Consider the following 21261-nt stretch of genomic DNA (forward strand, 5'->3'; position numbering starts at 1 on the left):
TGGAGGGTTGGAGCCGGAGTGTCAGGTCTTTCTTGAGAATGCTCAGAAACTTTGCATGCTGCCGCTGGATAAGCGAGGAAATTGGTTTCCAAGGCCTGGTTTAACCAGGAGTTCGGATGAACAGTGTTTGGGGGGGGGGTCCACATTATTCATTGGTATCATGTGGCATGAGCAACTGGCAAGGTTCCTTGTGTACGGATCCGTAGATCTGTAGAGAATAAGGAAGTCAGAGCTTTCGTCGTGTTTATCTGGTGAAAGTGCTACGATTATGTAATTCATCGGGTTTCAGCAACACCGCTATCCTGCAGCTAGCTTTTGATCACACACGCACCGTTAAAGACAACATGGGCCAGGGTGGTTCTTCAGAAGCTCCACACCTGACACTTGGTTAGTATTCTGCATCTCGCTATACCACACGCTAATTACATGCCAGAGCAGCTTAGCCAGACGCTCGCGCATCGATTTGCCCAGAAATGTTTCTCCCCACTAGAGCTGTATTGCTTCAACTCGGTCTTTCGCTCCCTCGCAGATTCTGAGTCTGGGATACGGTATTGGAGCGAGACAACACTATGTCGCTTCCTCGAGCTGCCAGACGCCTTGGGTGTAGGCTCGGTACTATTCCATATGGCTAGCTACCTTGGCGCCTTTCCCTTCCCGAGCCACGCTCCTGCTATTCTCACACACGAGGCCCTGCTGAAGGTCGTTACCCTTCTGACGGAGAGATACGGTGCTGTTGTTAAGAAGAGGGGCCGAGAGACGTGGCTGAGGGAGTTGTATCGCAGCCTCGCCGTCTATGACCGGGGCGTGCGACAGAGCATGGAAGACAACCAGAAAGCTAAAGGCTCTGATAAACTGGGCGGTCCGACTATTGCAGGAGCAACTGGCGCCCAGGGCTTCGCAATCGATGCCCCAGAAGACGATGACGAGGGAGAGGAGAAGGACGACGATGACGAACTGGTGCTTGCAGCTTTAGACTCGATGGATGCTATTGAAGTATTCAAGCACGGCGAACAGTCCAATGTCCATCACTCGATTATCCCCACGGATAATTTGCTGAAACTGGTTGAGCTGCTCCTGCTTATCGCTCCCATCGATCCGCAGGAGAGCCTCTCGACCTTCGCCTCGCAGCTGCCTGACGAGCGAGTCTCCGAGCTCAGAGAGACTGCAAACGTGATATTGTCATCATTCGGTGTGGAGGACAACCCCGGTGTTACGTACCGGACCTTCAATACTGTTGTCGCTTCATGCTTACCATACCTCTTCGACGGGCTAAATCCCCTGTTCGAACATTTCCTCTTCACCAAAGACTTCGATCTTGCAAAACGAAAACCAGATGCAACGTCCCCAAGTGTTGAGACGCATCCCGTGATCCCACCACCGAAGGTAGTCATCAAAGCTGAGCCTATACTCCGAGAATCTGGGGACATTCTTAACCCAACTATTCTTAATCAACTTTCTTTCTTTATCAAGGGCACCAACCTGTTCCGGCGCCTTCGCCCTCTATACAGTGGCAACACCCACGGCTTCAGTATGGGCTCATTTGAGAAACATGTCTTCAATTGGCGTGCGCCCTCCCTTCTCCTCGTCTCCGGCACACTTCTCCCGTCATCGCCAACGAACACGCGCGAACGCACCCTTTCGGACATGCTCCCAGCAAAGCGCCTCCAGAGTAGCGTATCTGCATTTGATACATCTAACATAACACTAACCTTTGGAGCATATATTCCCGTCCCATGGAAACTAACCCACAAATCGTGCTTCAGCGACTCTAACACACTCCTCTTCCAGCTCTCTCCAACCCACGACGTCTTCTCCGCATCAGCCTTCAGCACCGACTATGCATACTTCAACCGACCTCCTACACACCCTTCAGGGGTTGGCTTCGGTTCAGCAATACCTCACCAAACATCCGCACACAATATCCACCATTCTCATCCACACCTTTCCCTGGGACCTGTTTCTCTGCACCTCGATGACGCGCTTGAATTCGGCATCTTCACGCACCTCGCCGAAGGCGGTGGTTCGTTTCATTCGTCGCAGTTACCGTGTAGGAAAGGGAAGGATTGGCAAGACCGCTTCGAGATCGAAAGTCTAGAGGTCTGGGGTTGTGGGGGAGACGATGTGGCGGAGGCTCAACGCCGTGAATGGGCTTTCCAAGAGCGGGAGGCTGAGGCTAGGCGGAGGATCAATCTTGGAACGGGAGATGTCGACGCAGACCGTGAACTGTTGAAGTTGGCTGGTATCATTGGGGGTAGTAGAAGTGGTGGGAGTATGTAAATGTGGTTTAAATGGCAGCAAGCTCAATTAAATAGCATGAGATATAAGGGTCGGCATTTTTCACCTGGTTCACTTAGGCTTGTTGGAGGGAATTTGGTGGAATGGCGTTCGGCACAGCCTGACTTGGCCTTTTGGGTAAAGGAAAGGATTATGGGAAACACTGTATGACTATTATCAATGCAGCGAAGCTCTACTTTTTTTTTCTTCGAGCTTAAATGTGTCGACTTGGGCCACTCCGGATATGTGTAGCAGAGAGTCGATGCAGCAGCACCCACCCCATGCTCCCTCCAACACCATCAATGCCTGGTATACAGATATGATACACTCCTCCCACCGCCATTCCCGCAATTGCATCACGGATTCTTCACCCCTCCCAAGACCTTCCCATCTAGCCCATACACATCACCCAGTACAATCAACCTTGTCTAAAACTCAATTAGCTCCCAAGTCCCACCCCCAACCCAAAAACACACCAACATACCTCTGCTTATGTTTCGGATTCTTACTACAAATAATATACACATACTTTCCCTTCTTCCTGCGCACGCTCTTGCAGCCATCACAGAGCTTCTTCACCGAACTCCGGACTTTCATGCCGCGGATCTGCGTTTGTCGCACCCCGAAGCAGGACGGTGATATTCGGAGGGCAGAGAGGCGGGATGTGAGGGTGGTGATTGAGGGCCGTATCGGTCGCGATTGGATGTGGAGGTTTGAGTGGGTGGTGGTGGGGAGGAGGCGCGGGATGAAAACGGTTCGCCGTAGCGGGAGAAGAATGGCTCGGGTGAGCATTTTGGGTGGTTGCAATTTGTGCGGCGGACGCTTGTTGGGAGCGATTCTGCCGGATTGAGGGTACTAGGTGGTGTTGAAAATGGGAAGTTCAAGCTTGGACTGGAGCGAAAATGTGCCAAGAAAACACACACAGACCACCTATCGTAAAGGTGATATTCACCCTTGGAGTTCAGTAGAGGAAGATCTACTCATAATGGCTATTGATGGGGTAGCAGGTGTAGTCTACAATTTGATTTCATTCATCTAAACTACATGTTTCTCATGACAATGATAAAGTTTGGCGATCCCTAAGGCTAACAACTGGTCCCAATTGCAAAAGGAATAACCTTTCCAATATTGAATTCCCTCCTTTCAACCATCCAGACTTGCGCCATATCACGTTCGATATAGCAGTTGCTACGAAAATTCTGGACTACAGCATTACCAATCCGACCCCACGCATATGCTTATCGCTAGATTGATTACTCATGTTAATACCTCCTGCGAGAGGTTGAGCACGGTAGTTGTAGAGATAATAGTGTAGTGAGCCGTCGCCAGCACCGAAGCGCTGGTCCTCGAGGAAGAGCGGATTGTCAAGGAGCGTGAGACCGTTGAATACGTCGAATTTGGCCTAGTCAGAGTCAGAACCCGAACCCGGGGGATAGTTCTCAAACGATGTAGGATGGAAGCAGTGTACCTGTTTCGCCAGAATCAACGCATCCTTGATCAATGCATTGAGGCGGGGCTTCAACAAACTCGCGTCTTTCTCAAAAGCGACTTCCGTCGCGTAATAGAAGAGATATGCGGCCTTGATCACGTCGTGTTTCTTGTGTCCTATAACCGTGCTCTCCAAGTTGTAAAAGGAGAAAAAGTCTGTGATCTTCTTGCTTTTCGGGTTTTCCACCACATAGATCCAGACTACCTGCTCTTTGGGTTTCTCGGTTGGGAACATCCAGTGCTCAAATTCAGGCTTGCTGAAGACTTGTGCCATATCCATGCAATCAAGATACCGCTTCAGCAAGTCCAGCACCGAATCGACATCTTTGGCCTCCATAGGCCTAAGACCTAGTGTTGATGTTTTCTCAGGAAGGGAATACCGCATGATCTGCCGCTTCTTGGTGCTGCCATGTGGGAGAGGGGAGAATCCAACATCGTATAGCTTCTCCCATTCCAAAGCTCGATGGAAATATCTACATGTGGACACAGGAGTAGGTAGGAGAGAACCGACGGTATAGACAGCCTGGAATACACCTTCGACATAGCAACGTCGAGTGATCTCCTTGATCAAGACTGGCGTCAAGCGTTTTGACCGCAGTTTCTTGTGGACGCAGAGGAAGTTGACTTCTGAACAGTTAAGAATATTCTTGCGCATACGAAGCTGGATAGGGATGGCAGATATGAAGGCGACAAGTTTGCCAGACGCGGAGGCGCGAACGCCAACATGCCATTCTTTCCTCCAGCCTGGAGCCTTGAGCGCCCTGAGCAGTAGGTATTAGGTTTGTTGTCGCTGTTGCTTGGTGCCTGTATGTACTTACCAATTCAAGAAAGATGGCGAGTATCTGAATCTGAACATGGCCTCCTTATCCTCGACGTAGTGATTGTAGAGCAAATCGAAGACCTCCTCGAGCTGTTTCTCGTCCTCCAGATCCATTGTCACCCACTCGAAGCCTGGATACATCGGGCTTGGGTTCTTGTCCACCTTGTCGATCTGGATGTCCTTGATTGGACCATCCACAATCTTGTCCTTTCCGCTCGCCAACTCATCGAAGCTGAGGACCGGCTGGGTCTTCCAGAACTCGTGGCTGGCCATGTCCTTCACATTCTTGCCCTGCGGCGCGAGCCCCGTCAACATCTCGCTGACATTGAGTTTCCGCAGCATTTGCTCTATACTTTCCTTTCCTGTTCCCTTTGCCATCAGGTCGTTTTTCAGAGCTGGGTTAGCCTCGAGCAGCATGTTCAATTGGTCTTTGCTCAAATGTTGCCCTGCGGGAGCTTCTGCGTCACCGACTGCGGGTTCTTTTCCCTTCCCTGTCAAGGTACTCTTGAGCTTACGCTTCCTGCTTTTCTTCTTCTTCGCTGTAACGTGCTCCCCGCCCGCTCCCGGCTCTGTAGCTTCCTCGGCGCTCTCGTCACCAGATTCGGCTTCATCCTGCTGTCTGCTCGATTCGGCAACGGCTTCGGCGGCTGCTTCGGCGGCTACTTCGGCGGAGGAATCCGGGTCGGCAACTTTGGAAGCTTCTTGGGGCATTTTAGGACTACCGCGGAATGTTGAGTGGGAGGTGTTGGGGTTCACAAGTGATTGGGATATTTAGGTTGCCTCTGCGACAAGGAAAGGAAGGTGGGGGCTGTAGTGGGGCTTCGTGTGCCTCGCTTCACAGGCCGATCTGACGTCGCCTTGTCCTCCATCACACCCCTCCATAGCCCCCAAGACTGTCCTAGGTTGTCAGAAAAGCATGCGTTGATTCAAACATATTTGTTGGTCTGCACTTTCAATTCTTTGTGTGATTGGCTCACACTCTCGACTGTCATTCGCCAACCGAGCCCATCCTAAGACAACTACAATAGAACAAAACTTCCCCTGGCAAAAATCTAGAGACTACAAAGACATAATCATTCCAAAAGGGGGACAGAGAAGACCAAAATTCGTCAATCCGATATCCGTTCAACTGCCTGCTCCGAGGCGAATTCCCAACGCCCGCCAGCCCCCTCGTTCCTCAATTTTCAACCCTTCTGGTTTACGCAAGCTCAACTAGGTGCTTATTTTTGTATTCCTCTCTAGGTCGTTCTTGTATCGCTGGATGTACCACCGGATAAATCGCCTCCAATTCCGCAGGTGCCTTCTTTTCTTTTCGTCTTGACATTAAATGGAATGCAGCTAGGCCGATCACCACCAAGAGGAATACAGCACCAATAACAATACCAGCAATCGCGCCCGGTTTGAGAGAGTCCGACTTGTGCGTTGACGACGATAGCGTCGTTGATAAGGAGGGTGTGGTATGGGATGGATTGTACGCTGAGGTTGCGGAAGCAATTGACCCTCCAGTTGACGTCGCCGTTGTGGTGGAGGCTATAGATGAAGAGCTAGACACAGCGACCTAATTTAAAGTCAGTTTTCGCGACACCGAAGGATTATCTCCCCGGAAAAGGTGACCGACCTCGAATCCCTTGACATCGGTGTACATTTCAGGGTCCTTGGGCTGCTTCGCCGAGACGTTTATCTCGATAGACCAGTGGGTGCCCTTCTCACTTGGCTGCATTCCAGGAACGGTGTTCCCCGTCGACAGCGCCAAAGCTGAGTTGTTCCCAAGAAGCCCATTCGTAAATTTCCATGTTCCGTCATCCTGTCGCGTCAATGACCACTGCTGTCCGAGAGCCCCGGACCTCGGTAGCAGACGCGGAACTGATGGCGAAGTCTCCTCTAGCCCCAACTGATAACCGCCTCCATAGTCGTAATTCCGGATGAAGTACCGGCCTTGCTGCAAATATAGCTGCCAATTCTCTGACGACGAGAATACTTGCTGGATTGTCATGTTGACCGCCCCCTTGGTATTCTGCTGCAGCCCGCTGCTGAGCGTGTTGTTCGGTGACACATCATTGTGGAAGGTGTAGTAGGATTTGGGATCGAAATCAGAGACGGTCTGGCGGTTCTCGAGCGTGGACCCCATGAGAGGGTGGAATGCAAGAGACGACGATGCTAAAAGTTGACTTAGGCGGTGCGAGACGTTCGATCAAAGTCCGGGAAAGCGCGAGTGAAGTAGGGGAAGGCCTGCACAAGAATCGCGTACCGATTTCACGAAATGAGCCTGACCACAGGGCCAGTGGCAGGGGTTTCACTGCGCAGACTCGTTTCCTGCCATCGGGAACGAACACTCATTTGTGGCCCCCGCAACATGTGATTTTTCCAGTCTTCAACGGAAGCCATGCAAAGCTTGTCGAATTCTGATTAAGGTAGACCTAAACGCCGGACCTGAACTACGAGTGAGTCCGTTAGAAAAGAGTCACCAAGGTTGATTTCTCAACGTCAAATGTGTCAAGACCATGAAATTGTTCAAGGAAGGATCCGGGGCGCAGGAGGCTTTGACGATGCCGCATAGGGCTGAAGGATTCACCCTAGGCGTTTTCGAGGTGATTATGGGGCGGAGATACTGCATTGGAAGGTTCCCTCGTCTCTGCGTGATTCTTGTCGTCTGATTAAAAAAATCAATATTTACGCGCGCGCTGGAATCAGAAAAAGGCACGGCAACGGGCTGTCAGTGGAAGATAAATGAGAGCTCTGGAGACGCCTGGTGTTGGTGGCAGAAACGTTGAATTCCGCCCAATTGAGTTTTGAGCTCTTTACTGATTGGTGCCGCTTCGCATTCACCCCTAACCAGTCTCCGCAGCTAAACCTAGTTTGGAAAACTGACGAGATCAAGGGTGCCGCGACATGCCGACAAAGTGATAACTCTATTGCTAACCTTAAGTTTCGTTGACTTTTTTGAATACAATATCGGTGTTTTATCTTAAATAGGCAAATGGGTGATATTCCACGACCCAAGTTTCCCCTGGAATTGACAAAGCGAGGTAAAAGGCTGAGGTGCAATGAGTAGTAAAGCAGAGCAATTGGCCAAGGTGCAACGAGCAGGAGCTGTACCGTTGGGTGAATAGTGGACGTGCAATGAGTAAGAAGCAAGGCTAGGTGAAAATATGAGACGCAATGAGGAGCAAAGCTTGCCGCGTTGCCAATTTTCACAAGAGTTGTAGGGGAGACCAGCAGAGAATTCGAATGTATCTTTTCCTCCCCTTTAAGCACCTCAGCGGCTACCAACATCCGCTAGTTCTCTCTTTCATAATCGCTTCTAGGTCCCTCTTAACTCTCCTTATACACCCTCAATCCTCCTAGGCCTTAGCTTAGGCCTTCGACCATGCACCACAACCAGTCCATGGATAAATATACGCACTAGTAGCATTTACCGCTAACTATGTTGTGGTTACTTTTCTCTCGCTCATGCTTTGCTCAAGCTTAATATTTGCTATCTCACATTACAAAGCTATGAGACCTCCTTTGTCTCACTCCTTCCTACCGACGAACTCCGCAAACTAGTAACGGATGCCAGCGAATATTTGATGGTAATGGAGACGTTGAATGGAATGTCTAAAGGGAGATAGCTCACGTCTTTGCTCACAGCGTATGCTATGTTTTACGGTAATTGACCACACGATACCCTCTCTTCCTTTTTTCCCCCCTTACCTCCTCTTCCTCTCTCTGTCGCCTCCCTTGCAAATATCTATGTTACACATTGAGCCATCCTCCCAGTACACCATATCCTTCTCTCTATCTCGACGCATCCTTAAATTCTCAGCCTTGAAAAGACCAACCAAAAAACCAGAGAATAGTAACAATCTCCAAAAGTCCCCATTACACATCATGCAAAACGTTCAAACAAGGGATACAGCCAGTGTGCAAGACTCCACCAAAGGAATCTGATTAGATTCATGTACGTAATAAAGTGTGGTGTCGCTACTACCCTGCTTTTCCATCATACAATTTCTCCTTCTTAACGCGCCTCCAAACTCTCTCATATCATCCTATCTCATCCCATCCCATCCCATCCCATCCCATCTCATTTCACCCTATGTATCGCAATCAATGGACCTGAAGCGACTACTAGTAGCCTTGGGCCATGCTACATTGGTCATGCTGCCATTACGGCTTTCCCCTCCAGTGAGATGCTAGTCGGGGATCTATTGCTGCCGCTACAGCCCAGGCAACTGGGATATCGACAGACAGAAAAGTGCTTCACGTTGTCCCAGAAGCCGCTGAAGAGGCCGGAGATGTCGTCTACGCCATCCAATTCAATCAAATAAACCCCTATTCACTGACAGGAGGCGTCCCAGGCAGTGGAGGCTAGGGTTGCGGGGGCGTATAGGGAGGGTGTGGGCTTTAGTAGGTGGATGGATGGGGTTGAGATGAGAGTGAGCGAAGGAGTTGAATTGAAGATGGGGTTCAAGACTCGGTTATAGTTGTAGAGAATAAGATGTTCTGAAGATGGTGTTTTTCGAAGTCATGATGCGGCAGGATGGGTGTGAATATCCCTAAATCTAGCTCTGGCTTTCGTTCCTCGAATTACTCTCCATCGTACGTGGTTCACGCCGTTCGACAAGATGAGAGGCCGTCCACGATGAGGCAGGAAGTCGTGTGAGCCTGGCAGGAAGTATATATAAGGAAACATCTTCAAGAGCTTTGCTGCCCTTTCATACGTAGTCTAGCCCCTCCCAAAGCCGAAGGAAAGGAAAACATCCGACAAATTCACGAAGGAAACGGTGCTGAAGGAGGCGATTATAGAGCAGTGACCACCAGTTCCTTGCTGCCGTTCTATCGTATGCACAGCTCATATGTTTGCAGCACCACGTGCTCGTATTCACCAGCCACTGCTGCCAACCTTAGCACCATGCCGCTTAGCTCACTCCTTTGCATATCTTGACCCTTAGGTACACTCCTTTAGCAACCAATCCAGTTCCTCATGAACTTGGGGCTCCCAAAAGTTTCACATCATACGACCGCCCCCTTCCCAAAAAAGGCCAGGGAAAAGCAATAACCCGTAAATGGAGAGTCTAAGGAAAGTTGAAGAAGCGTGGATATTGCAATGACTACGAGTTCAAGGACACTAAGGACGTATTCTGCGTCTGTTGTCGCGGATGTAACCTCGGGAAGAAATATCAAGATAGATTATACCTTGACGTAGCCGCGCATGCATCTGCTCCTTCTTGTTCAAGGAAGTAGTGCCTAACAGCTGTACGCAACCTCAAGTCTCGCAGGAACGACCCTGGCCATGCCAGATTTGGGGGAAGCGGGCAGGCTGGGTAGCTGGAGGTGGATTGCATGGAATAAGAATACTTAATTCAACGCCGCCAACCGAACTGCGCTGTAGGAATGCTCGCACAATTCCTCTCAGAACGATGAGGAGCTGCAATAAAAACACCCTCTCTGAACGAAGAATCTGTCGTGTGCGGGTTCTACCAACTAACAGAAAGGGAATGAGGGGTCGAGGTGGAAATGAGAAGGATCTGATTTAGAGCAGTGCTAGAATTCTCTTAACAATTTCTTGAATTCGAACGAGAGTTTTTAAGAGAGTGGGATTATGTTCTGTGGAATACAATGATATGCTAAAATACGCTCACATGGACCTTGCAACCCTGCTGGCTCCTAAGACCAGGTCCAAATTCGAATTTAAGTTCGTGTTGGAAGAAGGAAATCAATGGCGTGTGGATATGGTGTTTACAGGGTTGATGCTAAAAAGCAGGTAAGTAGCAAGTCTACTAGAAAGAGCAAACAATTTCTAGACACTCAGTTGCCATTTCCATCGCCCAAACCGGTCAAATATCTACTCCATACACTCTCAGGGATTGGTCAGACCAATTGAAAGGGGTACTAAACAGTGATGCCAAAATGCCAAAAAGATAAACTGCCATATATGCTAAGCCAACATTATTGGGCCAAGTTGTGCGACACGTCCTGATTATATGGAAAAGTTAAAAAGATATCCAACCATAACGAAGGTTAAACGCCCAATGACGCCTATATTCGGAGTTTCCGTCGTGAAGAGAAGAGCGATCCAGGCTCCTCCCCGGCCGTACGTAACTTCGTGAGTCTCATCCCATATATAAGTCGCGATTGCAGATCCAAAATAGTCTCAGGAGTTAAATGAAAGGGGGGAGGAGAAGGAGGTCTGTCCAATATTAACACAGTGTGTTACGCTCGGGTATCAAGTTACCGAGACAAAGGAGAATTTCCACTAGATCCCCGACCGTCGACAGGCGTCAGCTCCGTCGTCACCTGGATACTGGGTAGTCGTTCTAGGGATGGAAGTTGAGGCGCACGGGTGCGTACGGGGCTTTCGTAGTTCGGAGGGTCCTCGTAGGCCGGGGCGTCTTCATGTGGTACTTCGATGCTTGGGGCAGGGATGGGAGTTGCTACTCGGCTTGCGGACCTTGAGCGCGGGTGTGATAGGGATACGACTTCAAAGTCATCGGTTGCGGTGTCATTGCTCCGGGATCGATGGACGGGGTCCGGGAACTCGAATTCGTCCGAGGCACGGGTGGATATCGAAAGGACTGAGGAAGCGGAAGGGCCGCGGTAGTGAGAGTGCAGTGTGTTGTTGCTGAGACCCCTGCTGCGCTGGCTTTGGCCGCTGATGGAGGCTGCGGAATCAAGAAGGGGTCTGTTGTCGCTTTCGCTCGAGTTTGCCCGCAATCGCGTGCCGTCATGTCGAGCCAGACCAAGATCGCCATACTGGACGCTGGACACACGCCGGTCACGGTTTGTGGATTGATGCTCGGCAATCAGAACCTGGGATATCGACTCTTCAGCGGCGGCCTCTGCTCTCCTTCTTATCTCAGCCAGAGCTTCCATGTCCCCTCTCTCTCGCGCCTCTCTCCTCGCTTGCCTCCTCTCCTCCCGTTCCCTAGCCTCGGCCCGTCTTGCAAGGCGGATCTGGTACAGGCTCTCCATCTCATCCTCCCTCCTGGCCTCCTCATCATCCTGCGTCTCGGGAAACTCAACCACAGTATCAATCCCACCCCTCTCGCCCTCCCTGCCCAGAATCCTCTCATTCTCCCTCGCCGCGGGCGAGTACGCAGGTAACGTCATGACACTCCTAACAGAAGTATTGCGATCCACGCCGTTGGCATTCACACTCTGTCTCTCAGGGTCCAGCGCGCCCGACATCTCGCGATCGCGCGTGCTGCTCCGATCGAGCTCATTGTCCTGGAGCGAGGTTGAATAGTCGTTTCGTCGGGGTCGTTTGCGCCAGTTCTGCCAGCTGAACAGACTCGGGAGCTTGCCGTTTGGAGACCGAGACGAGGAAGCAGAAGCGCGGGTTTTATTGCGGAATTTGAGCGTGACAAGGTAGGTTATTACTAAGATCACAAATATCGCAATGACGATTACCGCAACCTGTGCAAAGGCCTCATGGTCAACCAACAGTTTTTGTGATACAAGGGTACGCGGGAAGTTGTGTTGCTTTTTGTTGTGTCTAACGAGTGGGAGGTACGTACAACGACGAGGGCCTTGTTGTTTTTGGAGTCTCTTTTCTCCAGCACTCGGCCTCCTCCCCTTGCGTCCAGCACGGGAAGCCGCATTGCGCCGAGCGATTGCCTGTCACCATGCACCTTCCGCCGCCTCGCGTTGGGTCGTGCCTGCGGAACGTAGTAGGAAAAGAAGGAGCGAGGGAGAGGTGCAATGAGGTCAGAAGTAGCTCCGGCGGGTGTTAGTGGGACCGTATTCGTGCGTCGTCGCGGCCCTGGGCGTCACCGTGTGGAAATATCAATGCCGTGTTCGGCTCGCGGTGGTGGGTAGCTGGGAGACTGCGCGGAGCAGGGCAATGATCCACGGTTTAAACACTCAAGGCGAATGGCGAGAGCTCTCAGGAAAGTCTGGAGAATGATGGTTGGGGCTGAGGTGCCTGCTTGTCTGTTGCCCTAACTGCTCTCGCTCTTGGCGTGGCTCATCAAGCAGGGCTGCGGCACATCCTGAATGGCCCCCCCCCGAAACTTGGAAAGAAAAAGTGGCTGACATGAGAGAGAACCCCAGCCCTGCTCCGCAACAATCACCCTAAATCTCTTCAGTTGCTGACTTTTCCCGCGAAGCCCCGGTCCACATGTGCTTTTATCGGCGAGTGCGTTGTTGCTCTCCATTCTATCTGCTCGTCCGCTTTTCGCTCATCATCAGCCGCCTCAATGTCAGCAGTGGCATCTGTCATCCTATGTCGCTTGCCGTCTATTTTTGGGGGCCGCTAATGCATCCATGTGACTGGCTCCGGCCTCGACGATCAATATGCATGAATTCACCAATGGACAAGGCATCCTACATCCTAATTGGCAGGAAAGGGTATATCTTGCGATTCGAGCTACAATAGTTCTTTCATTAATCCATGACCGTCCCTCCGAATTCCAAGGCGGCATTTTAAGTTACATATTTGCGACAGTGTGTATAGACAAAGAATTTTAAAACTTCTTATCGAGCTTCTTCAAAAAGCGGCCAACGCCCTTCTCCACTTTCTCTGCTCGCTTCCCGATGTTCGAGTTGCGTTGCCCCTGTGGAGGCTCCCCGCCGTGCGCAGCAACGCTGGCTTCGTCCTCAGTGGGCTTGTACAATTGCTGGTGCATGGGATTATATGGATCTGTCCCTGGTGCCTGTTGCGTCGTGCTTCCGTACTTATACTGTGTATAGCCGCCTGGTGGCGGATGTCCAGGAGAAGCAAGAGGTTGGTACGGCTGTGGAGCGTAGCCCGGCGATGGCATCGGGTGTCCGGCCGTTCCAGGAACCCCGGGAGACTGGACAGGAGGATAACCAGGCGAATGGGGGTAATTTGCGTACTGAGGTACAGGCATCGTGGAGTGTCGCTGTATGCCAGGCTGAGGTGGACCGTTCTGGTCATATTGGCTTGGTGGAGGGGCAGTTGGCGGGGGTGCAAAAGACTGAGGATACTGTTGTGCTTGAGGAGGACTCTGCGGCGGTGGAGGCGGGAGAGAACCAGTTGTATTCGTCCGCTGGATGCCAGGTGTGGGCGGGCCTGAGAATGTTTGCGTTCGTGATGGAGGTCCAGGGATATACGGCTGGCCAGCTGTCGACTGCGGTGCAAAAGAGCTTTGCAGCGGATTCCCATACTGTGAAGCATGTTGATCGTTCATGGCTGCTGTGCCCAGCCCCGTACCGTCAGCGGCGTCGGGTGGAGGCGGTGTCTTCTCACGATGGGCCACGGGTTCGGGGGCAGCCGGCGCCGCGGGGTTATAGGCCATTGGCGTGTAGTTGACAGATGCATCCGCAACCGGAGGGCTGGACGTAGGTGCAGGAGCCGTCGGAGGACCTGGGAACGATTGCGTTGTACTGATACTTGGGCTTCGACTTGAATGTGATATAGCTGCCTTCTCCAGCTTTGCGACTACAGGATTCAGCATGTCCGACTTGTGTTCCGAGTGAGCAGGAGTCGGGTTGGCCACAATAGCGAGCTGGTGTGGTTGAGTAAATCTCCTCAGAGAGTCGAGAAACATGGTAGCATCGTCGGGCGTCCAGAAATAGATATCCACGGTATGCAACCGGTACATGTATTTCCCCTCGTTTCTTGGATCGTGCGCGGGGAGGTGCCACTGAGACATGTCTTGCTGCGGACTCGACGCCGCGCTTCCTCCCTTGCTCCGAAAGGTATCGATCGTGATAGTGAATAGGCAAGGATGCTTGTAGGTCTGTTCTATCTTGACAGTATCTAGGTCTACGCGTTGGCCGAGGTTAGCTCAGAGCACCAGACTGAGATGGCTAGCACTGAGGAGGACTTACTGCCAGCAAAAGCGTCCTGATGTGGCGTTCCAGCATGGTTTGCAATCTCTACCCTTCCCCTCTGATGTAGAGGATTGTGGTACAGGTAGACATAGGAACCCTTATCAAAGCGATGGTGCGGGGGGCTGCTGGAGGGTGGGCTAAAGTAGTAATGAATATCGGCGAAGCTGCTGAAACGTTAGAATAAGCCTTCCCTTTCAAATTAAAAGGGGAACTTGCAGTGTCAACAGAGACACCTCTCCTTGCAACGGAGGCATGATGCTCTACAATTACCTGCAGAACGAAGGCAGGCTGGAAAGCAGTTGGTGCGTCGACAGACCTAGGTTAGCTATCTCAGCCGCAACAAAGAACTCCACACGCAGAGGGGAGAGGAAAAGGCACTGTTATATTAACAGGCTGTCGTTAGCAGCCATCAAAAAGAACATTAACGAGGAGATCAACGGGATATATAATCGCGCCAGCCAGACCAACACATGAGTTGTGTGGGCTTCTATTTCAAGACGCAGAAGCGCCCATGACTTTCTGGGCGCCAAACCAGCATGCCTCGCCTCGTGACGACCAGATCCCCGTGCGGCCGGACCTCCGATGCTCCATCTCCAATTTTTCCTAGCGGGGACTCGCTATTATCTTGAAATCAACCAGCAAGCATCGCTAGACTTCTGTTCACTCCAAATCAGAAGGCAATTGAAGGGCATTTGATCGCTACTCGACAAGGCCTCAAAAGCTATCAGGCCGGATTTACAGATAAGGGTTTCCCTGTAAGCTTGGTTCTTTCCACGTTCATCCACCACAGCTACCAATCCCGCCAGACCAACACCCGATTGACGCCCGCTATAACCCGCATCATCTTCCCTGCAGCCTCAATTACTTACTTCGGATGCACTTGTAACGAAAAACCGTCCCTCCCACCCGCATTCCCCTCCCCAGCACAAGCCCTTCGGGGCCACCACACCCGCCCGACATGTCCCTCGTCAACCTCGCGCACGTTTGTTCGCATCTTCAAAACGCCTCCAAAGCGCGGCTCGGCTTAACCTCCATCCCTGTATCTAAGCTGCACGTAAACCTCATGCTCGGTCTCCAAAAAGAAGGCTTCCTCTCCTCCGTCACTCTTGGCGGTACCGCGCCCCCAAAACCGTTCCTCCTGCAATCGCAGTCCGCGCCCGAGGAGCTGGAAAAAATGGCCAACACGCTCGCTGAGGAGCCCTGGAACGCGTATCCGCCACCGGAAGCAGAAAAATCCTCACCTCACCCCTCACCCCTCGGCAAAGAACAAGTCTACGAAGTCCACGTCCCGCAGAATCCAGCGCGGCGGAGATTGTGGCTGGGGTTGAAGTACTGGAATAACGAGCCGGTGTTGAAGCACATGCGGCTGATTAGCAAACCGACGAGGAGGATATGGTTAAACAGCGAGGATTTGGGCAAGATCACTAGGACGCGGCAGGCCGGGTTTGTAAAGGGCTTGACAAGTCCCGGGGAATGTATGTTTGTGACGACGGATAGGGGGATTTTGGAAGCGAGGGAGTGCGTAGAGAGGAGGGTTGGTGGGATGGTGCTGTGTAGGGTTTCGTAGGGGCAGTGAGTAGTTGGTTTTGGATGGACTGTCAAAGTTCATTGTACAAAATGGGTTTGCGTATGCATCGCCCGGTGCATGATTACGGCGTTGGACGGAGACATGTAACAACACGAGGAGGATGGCGCCTACAGATGCGACCATGGAGAGGGTCTGTTGGGATATTCATGTATGTTTAGGTGCTAGCCATTCACCTCCCTAACCAGCTTCCAGATACATGACGCCGCATGAAATAAAATAAAAAGATTTCATCGAGTTCCAGACATCCTTGACAGTGGAAAAACACCGAAGGACTCCAGCAGATCCCGTTACGAACCCGAGTACTTAGCTAAGTAGGGTAAACTTCGAGGCGAAGAAGGCTTTGCTGTACCATGAAACGATCCGGGCGGTTAGCGCTACGACTCACACGGACTACCCAACTGTAGACTCCACCCCAACACAAAGCCTCCGGAAGGAATATGACATCCTCGCATAACCCTGTATATTCACATACGCGCGCCCTCAATCCAACTTTTCCGTACCACCCTGAGAAAATGTGATCCAAATAGCGCCAAAGGGTATCAAGCAAAGTGTTAACACACAATTCAAGAAAAGAAATAAAAGGCGAATGCTCAAGCCCACCCTGGCTTATCCTCCTGATAGTACACCCGGTTGCTCAAAGTCTGCGGAACGTAACCCTGGGGACTCAGTGCATGTGGGCTCATGGCCTGGGGACTCATAGCATGCGGACTCATGGGCTGGTAGTTTCCATACACGTGTGGGCTTGCGGGGCTTGCAGGGCTCCTGAGAGGGCTCCTAGATGGTACTAATGGCCTGTCCACAAAGTCACTCTCCGTAAGACGGTACGATTGATCCCGTTTCGTTTTCCCAAATTCTTCCTGCTTGATCTTCTCATTTTCAATGCGTCGTTCGTATTGTCTCATTCGACCCATGTCATCGATCTTCTCGCTAATGCGGCGGATGTCATTGTTGAGCATCGTGGTGCCGTCGAGACTTTGTGCATCCTCGCTTCGCATGGTACCACTGCCACCGCCGTCAATCTCAGCACCAACAGGAACGCATGACCCCTCGAGCTCAACCGGCGCGCCTGCAATAGGCGTAGGATCCCAAGAGCGCTGCCAGCACCAACTCCGTTGTTGTGAGGCCTCCATGTACTCCGCTTGCCCGTTTGTCACCCAATCGGGGCATCTCTTGAGATCGGTGCAGAGGAAGTAGCGGACCCCCTCAGTCCATTTGAGGCCCTGGATATCCACGGAGAGTTCAGAAAGCACTTGCAGGATGCCGTAGAGCAGGACCCAGCGACCGAGGCGAGCTTCGCGGGGCGTGACAGATTTGAGGTCAGCGCTGAGTTCGAAGCGTTCGAATTGGTCGATAAGAGTGCTTCCTGTAGCTATTATCAGTGCTGCATTTTATCGTCCAACGTGGAGCATGATAGGGGTAGTTTAGGACAGAAGTTGGCATCCTGTTGATATTGTCCCTGATTCTAGCAGTAGGTCTAGGCGATCAATCCCTCTATGGATAAATGTCTTGGGATAGGTGCCAATATGTGTAATGCCAAGGATGAGGATGAAACTGTACTCACCGTTGAAAGAAACATCCAATTTCTCAATATTAGTCGCGTCGCTAAACACAATGGAAAGCTGCAGATGCGCCTTCTCATCCTTCTTAGTATCGACCTTCGATTTCTTCAGCCCACTAAAGAAACTCCTCTTCTGCGGCGACTTGATTTGCGGCACCTCTCTAGGCAAAAGCGGATATGGATGCGGAATATGGAGATACCCATGCCTGTTATCGAACGACACAAGCATATCTGTGAGAGCAAGATCTGGGAAATCGGGGGAGAAGTCTTCGGTACACCGGTTCACTAATTTCCATTTCTTGCCTGGACGTTCCTCCCGGGAGTCCCATATGACGTCTCGATTGACTAGATAGTCATAGAGGGAGCCAAAGTCTTCCTGCAGGCCTAACACCATTTTTCGGTTCAACCAGCTCTTCCCTTGATTTGGAGGCCAGTTTCCGTATATCTTAGTGTAGTAGTCGACCAAAAAGGCACGGAAGCCATTGTAATTTTGATAGACGGCTCCTCCGATCGCTTTTGGTGTGTCTTCCCACAAGTCGGCAAAATCGAATGTGGCCAGTTTCTCCTCAGTTTCCAGAATCTGTAATTGCAATGTTTTGGCAGCAATCCCGAGATTCCTCCTAGTTACAATCGAGAGTCTCTTGAAGTCTGGGAGATCTTCGATCTGAGGAGACATGATGCCGGCAAGGTGGACAAAGCTCTCAAGGTATCCTTGGCGCCATTTCACACTCTCTTGTTCAGACCATGCCAGGAGTCCAAGAGCAAGCTTGATACTATTTCGCATATCATCTAGCCCATGACTAGTGAGGTATTGAGTGATCATTTGAACACTCCTTTCTCGTGGGGTTGTTCTAGACTGTTCAGTGTGATCCAGATCATACATGACTTGTATCTCTGGCTGCAGTGTTGACAACATCTCGAATAGATCCGCACCGACAATGGGTTTATTATGCAACATAGCAATGAAATTCCGGACAGCGACATGGTGTAGCCGTTGTGCTTGAGGAGTTCGAAGATGAGCAGGAGCTGTAAACCATAGTTCATGAGTAGGCGTCGTTTCGTTGGGGCGATTAGAGGGTGGGGGTGATAAATGGCCCGCTAAACCACTCCCTGGAGGGTAATAAGACGGGTTCCTTGATGAAGTTTCGGACATTGTCCCTCTGTAGTAGGCTTGGTCGATATTGAATGGTGGCGGAGATCTCCCTCCTGGCGATGTTGGGCCGAGCATCCTTCGCTGTCCTTGTCCAGCGCCAGGGAACTGACTTGGGCCGACAGACGATTCAGGACTACCCGGAAGCGTCCATTCATCCTCATTGTCGTCGATCCTGCCATACAGTAGAGCGTTGCTCAACCATGTTGAACCCGACTTCTCAAGTGTTTCTAGATCTGCCCGTATCTGAGGAACTGGCCGATCCTCAGATACTTGCTCTTCTGTGAAATAAATTAGTACATTGCCACTCTGCATATGCTCGTCCTATAGAGGTTAGCTATATCACTCGAGCAATTGTACGAACATACATATTCAAAACCACCATATGGACGGAGCCCAGACTCGCCGCCTTCCCAAATGCGGAAGTTCTGCCATGTCTTGTGGTTTGTAGGAACATGTGAAGCACTCGATTCGTTTCTGAATAAGGGAGGCGGGGGAGAGCTAACAACAGTCTTCTTTACCGGGACACCCCCACCTCTTCCCCTAGGTGCTTTGGATCCCTTTCGATTAGCGTCGTACTTGGTCTTCTCCTTCCCTTGGGTGGAACTCTCGGAGATAGATGCTGAACCACTTTGCGAGGTCATCGGTCTATGAAACGCCTTGAAGTCGAGTGAGTCTTGGGAATCGATGGTATTTAAACGAGGTCTGCCACTACTGGCATGCGTCGAGCTGCTTCTCGAAGTCGCACGGCTGGCATCGCTGGATATGGTTATCGACCTTGACGGGATGCCCGTGCTCGTGTCCCTCCCACTTCGGTTCAGCGTGGGACGCCAATCAGTGAACGCGTCGTGGGGTCTTCGGATCGATTCAACGGGCTTCTTGTTTGATGCAGCTTTCTTTTCCTTCTTTTCGATATCTTTTGCGACGGCCTTGCGGGATCGTGCTCCGCGAGCAGACATTATTAATTTTCGCGACTTTACGGGTTCATAGACGAGGGGTAGTGTTGTGACAAGTGTGGCAGAAGCAAATGACGGACTTCGAGCAGGAAAACAAAGGATTCGCGGAAATTGTTAGGCGGACGATGGGGGTGATCAGCGTGATGTGCTGGATGTTGAATGCAGGAAGCAGGTGGGTGCTCAAAAGTACATGACTGCCTGCCTTGCGACGGGGATAGGTCAGTCAGGCTGCATCGAAGGCTGCGGCTGAAGAATTGAGCAATGTTGGGGTGGGACGAGGCTTGCGGAGAGTAACGGATGGCGCTGGCGCGGGGGGAAAGAAGGAGGGACAGTCGCGGGCGCGAAAACACTTTCAAGGAGAGGACAGAAGATGGTGCTCAGCTGTGTGAGATGGTGTAGGATGAAGTAGGATATATGGGTTTATTTTTATGGACCCTTGCATGCAGTGCGTCCCACAGGGAAAGCATAGTGACAAGGCTTTTGAATGGCCGTCCGCCATGGGACTCTGCGGAGGAGTTCCGGTCTCGATAAGAAACCTTGTCTTCTCGTACGGCACAGGAGACAATTACCCATGAAGCGAGTGCCTCCGCTGCAGCCACGACGAGCCCATTTGCAGGCAGAGCAAAGCTGGAGGAGCAGTAGCAGCCAATAGGGAACCGGTGAGCTAGCTGAGGAGGATGAAGTGGAAGTCGGCTTGACTGGCAAACAACCCCATGCCTGGGCCAATATCCAGACGCCACAGGCAGAGGCAGAACGGCGAGAACAATGCGGGAGCCTCCAGTCTCACCCGGCGATAAGCCTGTGTGGAAGATGTTGTCTGCGACCCTCCTAAGTGCCAGTCTGCTGGGCGTCAGCACGCAATTTCTCCAAGTCAATTATGGAAGAAAAGGAGCGCCGTTGGGGGGGGGGGGGAGGAGATGAGTTCACGGATGCGGCACAGCGGGCACAACAAGGACATATGGAAGCGCTGCAGTCGAAAGGAGAAGAGCAGTGACGGACAGGGCCGCTCTGAGCAACAGAGGCCGGGGAGTTACCTTTCTAGGCATGGATAGATTGCCCAGCGTGAGGGATGCAACAGTTCGCGAGATCGATGGGTCCCAAAGGTCCGCAGCCCAAAGCCCTGGGAGGGCATGAGCTGAGCAACGGTCGACTGGCGGACAACCCAACTCCGACCGAGGGAAGTGTCGCAAGAAGGTCTCTTGACTCGACCATTGCGGAATGGTCGAGAATGGTGGCGAGAAGAGGGCAGGGCACACAAAGAGGAGGATTGCCTGAGGCATCCGTTGCGCTTGCTGAGTTGGTCAGTTGCGCTTGCTTCCCGCCGTCCACCAAACAGATCCATGGCAGGAACGACCGACCGTCAATAGCTGTCAGAGTGAATGTCATTGCAGGGACAGGCCTGTCGCAAGGCACGGTTCCGCCTCGTGCAGACTTCTAGTTTCATCAAATCCCTCTCGCTTGCTTCGCTTCTTATGTTTCGTTCTTTTGCCAGGTGGTGAGTTTCCCAGCCACACCAATTCGGCACCCAGCCTCTCCCCGCCATCGTATATACCCCACCCATGTATCCTAGGTTTCTGCAACTTGCAATACGTCACCTATCTTCACAACAACACACCAACGGCCCGAAAACAGCAGCTTCATCCTCGA

General features: G+C 51.7%; 10 protein-coding genes across 10 annotated transcripts; 3 read left to right on the plus strand and 7 right to left on the minus strand.

The window, feature by feature from the left end:
- The first annotated feature begins 337 nt into the window (after positions 1 to 337).
- BDR25DRAFT_252407 (restriction of telomere capping protein 5) lies at positions 338 to 2427 on the plus strand. The gene is made up of 2 exons (XM_033686175.1): positions 338 to 387; positions 434 to 2427. The coding sequence occupies exons 1-2, from the start codon at positions 345 to 347 to the stop codon at positions 2275 to 2277; spliced, it is 1887 nt and encodes a 628-aa protein (XP_033553271.1). The 5' UTR covers positions 338 to 344; the 3' UTR covers positions 2278 to 2427.
- Positions 2428 to 2505: 78 nt separating this feature from the next.
- BDR25DRAFT_252408 (uncharacterized protein) lies at positions 2506 to 3126 on the minus strand. Its single transcript, XM_033686176.1, has 2 exons — positions 2759 to 3126; positions 2506 to 2702 (listed from the first exon to the last, which is right to left on the minus strand). Exons 1-2 carry the CDS (start codon positions 3064 to 3066, stop codon positions 2693 to 2695), a joined length of 318 nt encoding a protein of 105 aa, XP_033553272.1. The 5' UTR covers positions 3067 to 3126; the 3' UTR covers positions 2506 to 2692.
- A 205-nt stretch (positions 3127 to 3331) lies between these two features.
- On the minus strand, positions 3332 to 5343 carry BDR25DRAFT_277543 (N-myristoyl transferase). Its single transcript, XM_033687619.1, has 3 exons — positions 4581 to 5343; positions 3743 to 4523; positions 3332 to 3676 (listed from the first exon to the last, which is right to left on the minus strand). The coding sequence occupies exons 1-3, from the start codon at positions 5291 to 5293 to the stop codon at positions 3479 to 3481; spliced, it is 1692 nt and encodes a 563-aa protein (XP_033553273.1). The 5' UTR covers positions 5294 to 5343; the 3' UTR covers positions 3332 to 3478.
- A 186-nt stretch (positions 5344 to 5529) lies between these two features.
- BDR25DRAFT_339442 (uncharacterized protein) lies at positions 5530 to 6870 on the minus strand. The gene is made up of 2 exons (XM_033693387.1): positions 6201 to 6870; positions 5530 to 6140 (listed from the first exon to the last, which is right to left on the minus strand). The coding sequence occupies exons 1-2, from the start codon at positions 6708 to 6710 to the stop codon at positions 5781 to 5783; spliced, it is 870 nt and encodes a 289-aa protein (XP_033553274.1). The 5' UTR covers positions 6711 to 6870; the 3' UTR covers positions 5530 to 5780.
- A 1079-nt stretch (positions 6871 to 7949) lies between these two features.
- On the plus strand, positions 7950 to 10729 carry BDR25DRAFT_349535 (uncharacterized protein; the record flags this gene model as incomplete). The annotated part of the gene is made up of 18 exons (XM_033694564.1): positions 7950 to 7987; positions 8076 to 8154; positions 8213 to 8485; positions 8517 to 8662; positions 8697 to 8760; positions 8793 to 8915; positions 8995 to 9041; positions 9104 to 9223; positions 9290 to 9422; positions 9488 to 9637; positions 9683 to 9804; positions 9836 to 9898; positions 9957 to 10030; positions 10087 to 10105; positions 10146 to 10310; positions 10369 to 10463; positions 10508 to 10670; positions 10717 to 10729. 18 exons carry the CDS (start codon positions 7950 to 7952, stop codon positions 10727 to 10729), a joined length of 1887 nt encoding a protein of 628 aa, XP_033553275.1.
- On the minus strand, positions 10564 to 12334 carry BDR25DRAFT_65990 (uncharacterized protein). Its single transcript, XM_033698887.1, has 2 exons — positions 12082 to 12334; positions 10564 to 11980 (listed from the first exon to the last, which is right to left on the minus strand). The coding sequence occupies exons 1-2, from the start codon at positions 12163 to 12165 to the stop codon at positions 10796 to 10798; spliced, it is 1269 nt and encodes a 422-aa protein (XP_033553276.1). The 5' UTR covers positions 12166 to 12334; the 3' UTR covers positions 10564 to 10795.
- A 594-nt stretch (positions 12335 to 12928) lies between these two features.
- On the minus strand, positions 12929 to 14843 carry BDR25DRAFT_277547 (uncharacterized protein). The gene is made up of 3 exons (XM_033687620.1): positions 14579 to 14843; positions 14360 to 14526; positions 12929 to 14294 (listed from the first exon to the last, which is right to left on the minus strand). Exons 1-3 carry the CDS (start codon positions 14614 to 14616, stop codon positions 13030 to 13032), a joined length of 1470 nt encoding a protein of 489 aa, XP_033553277.1. The 5' UTR covers positions 14617 to 14843; the 3' UTR covers positions 12929 to 13029.
- Positions 14844 to 14965: 122 nt separating this feature from the next.
- On the plus strand, positions 14966 to 16146 carry BDR25DRAFT_277550 (ribosomal protein S8). The gene is made up of 2 exons (XM_033687621.1): positions 14966 to 15117; positions 15169 to 16146. Exon 2 carries the CDS (start codon positions 15321 to 15323, stop codon positions 15927 to 15929), a length of 609 nt encoding a protein of 202 aa, XP_033553278.1. The 5' UTR covers positions 14966 to 15117; positions 15169 to 15320; the 3' UTR covers positions 15930 to 16146.
- Positions 16097 to 20053, minus strand: BDR25DRAFT_339446 (uncharacterized protein). Its single transcript, XM_033693388.1, has 3 exons — positions 19027 to 20053; positions 17512 to 18982; positions 16097 to 17313 (listed from the first exon to the last, which is right to left on the minus strand). The coding sequence occupies exons 1-3, from the start codon at positions 19615 to 19617 to the stop codon at positions 16541 to 16543; spliced, it is 2835 nt and encodes a 944-aa protein (XP_033553279.1). The 5' UTR covers positions 19618 to 20053; the 3' UTR covers positions 16097 to 16540.
- On the minus strand, positions 19805 to 21064 carry BDR25DRAFT_66025 (uncharacterized protein). Its single transcript, XM_033698888.1, has 2 exons — positions 20649 to 21064; positions 19805 to 20454 (listed from the first exon to the last, which is right to left on the minus strand). The coding sequence occupies exons 1-2, from the start codon at positions 20954 to 20956 to the stop codon at positions 19992 to 19994; spliced, it is 771 nt and encodes a 256-aa protein (XP_033553280.1). The 5' UTR covers positions 20957 to 21064; the 3' UTR covers positions 19805 to 19991.
- Between the last annotated feature and the right edge of the window lie 197 nt (positions 21065 to 21261).

Source organism: Lindgomyces ingoldianus (assembly GCF_010093535.1).
Source record: "Lindgomyces ingoldianus strain ATCC 200398 unplaced genomic scaffold BDR25scaffold_3, whole genome shotgun sequence".
Lineage (NCBI taxonomy): Eukaryota > Fungi > Ascomycota > Dothideomycetes > Pleosporales > Lindgomycetaceae > Lindgomyces > Lindgomyces ingoldianus.

What these genes read in the sequence shown, in the direction of transcription:
- BDR25DRAFT_66025 (XM_033698888.1), bottom strand. Translation starts at nt 20,956, where the DNA reads ATGGATCTGTTTGGTGGACGGCGGGAAGCAAGCGCAACTGACCAACTC. An exon ending in ATCTATCCATGCCTAGAAAG is followed by an intron (nt 20,455 to 20,648) that starts GTAACTCCCCGG and finishes GACGCCCAGCAG; the next exon opens with ACTGGCACTTAGGAGGGTCG.
- BDR25DRAFT_277547 (XM_033687620.1), bottom strand. Translation starts at nt 14,616, where the DNA reads ATGCCTCCGTTGCAAGGAGAGGTGTCTCTGTTGACACT. An exon ending in GAGGTGTCTCTGTTGACACT is followed by an intron (nt 14,527 to 14,578) that starts GCAAGTTCCCCT and finishes ACGTTTCAGCAG; the next exon opens with CTTCGCCGATATTCATTACT. An exon ending in TCAGGACGCTTTTGCTGGCA is followed by an intron (nt 14,295 to 14,359) that starts GTAAGTCCTCCT and finishes GCCAACGCGTAG; the next exon opens with ACCTAGATACTGTCAAGATA.
- BDR25DRAFT_339446 (XM_033693388.1), bottom strand. Translation starts at nt 19,617, where the DNA reads ATGTCTGCTCGCGGAGCACGATCCCGCAAGGCCGTCGCAAAAGATATC. An exon ending in CATATGGTGGTTTTGAATAT is followed by an intron (nt 18,983 to 19,026) that starts GTATGTTCGTAC and finishes TAACCTCTATAG; the next exon opens with GACGAGCATATGCAGAGTGG. An exon ending in ATTGGATGTTTCTTTCAACG is followed by an intron (nt 17,314 to 17,511) that starts GTGAGTACAGTT and finishes TAATAGCTACAG; the next exon opens with GAAGCACTCTTATCGACCAA.
- BDR25DRAFT_252408 (XM_033686176.1), bottom strand. Translation starts at nt 3,066, where the DNA reads ATGCTCACCCGAGCCATTCTTCTCCCGCTACGGCGAACCGTTTTCATC.
- BDR25DRAFT_277550 (XM_033687621.1), top strand. Translation starts at nt 15,321, where the DNA reads ATGTCCCTCGTCAACCTCGCGCACGTTTGTTCGCATCTTCAAAACGCC.
- BDR25DRAFT_277543 (XM_033687619.1), bottom strand. Translation starts at nt 5,293, where the DNA reads ATGCCCCAAGAAGCTTCCAAAGTTGCCGACCCGGATTCCTCCGCCGAA. An exon ending in TCGCCATCTTTCTTGAATTG is followed by an intron (nt 4,524 to 4,580) that starts GTAAGTACATAC and finishes CCTACTGCTCAG; the next exon opens with GGCGCTCAAGGCTCCAGGCT. An exon ending in CGTTGATTCTGGCGAAACAG is followed by an intron (nt 3,677 to 3,742) that starts GTACACTGCTTC and finishes GACTCTGACTAG; the next exon opens with GCCAAATTCGACGTATTCAA.
- BDR25DRAFT_65990 (XM_033698887.1), bottom strand. Translation starts at nt 12,165, where the DNA reads ATGCGGCTTCCCGTGCTGGACGCAAGGGGAGGAGGCCGAGTGCTGGAG. An exon ending in ACAACAAGGCCCTCGTCGTT is followed by an intron (nt 11,981 to 12,081) that starts GTACGTACCTCC and finishes GCCTTTGCACAG; the next exon opens with GTTGCGGTAATCGTCATTGC.
- BDR25DRAFT_252407 (XM_033686175.1), top strand. Translation starts at nt 345, where the DNA reads ATGGGCCAGGGTGGTTCTTCAGAAGCTCCACACCTGACACTTG. An exon ending in AGCTCCACACCTGACACTTG is followed by an intron (nt 388 to 433) that starts GTTAGTATTCTG and finishes ATTACATGCCAG; the next exon opens with AGCAGCTTAGCCAGACGCTC.
- BDR25DRAFT_339442 (XM_033693387.1), bottom strand. Translation starts at nt 6,710, where the DNA reads ATGGGGTCCACGCTCGAGAACCGCCAGACCGTCTCTGATTTCGATCCC. An exon ending in CCGATGTCAAGGGATTCGAG is followed by an intron (nt 6,141 to 6,200) that starts GTCGGTCACCTT and finishes ACTTTAAATTAG; the next exon opens with GTCGCTGTGTCTAGCTCTTC.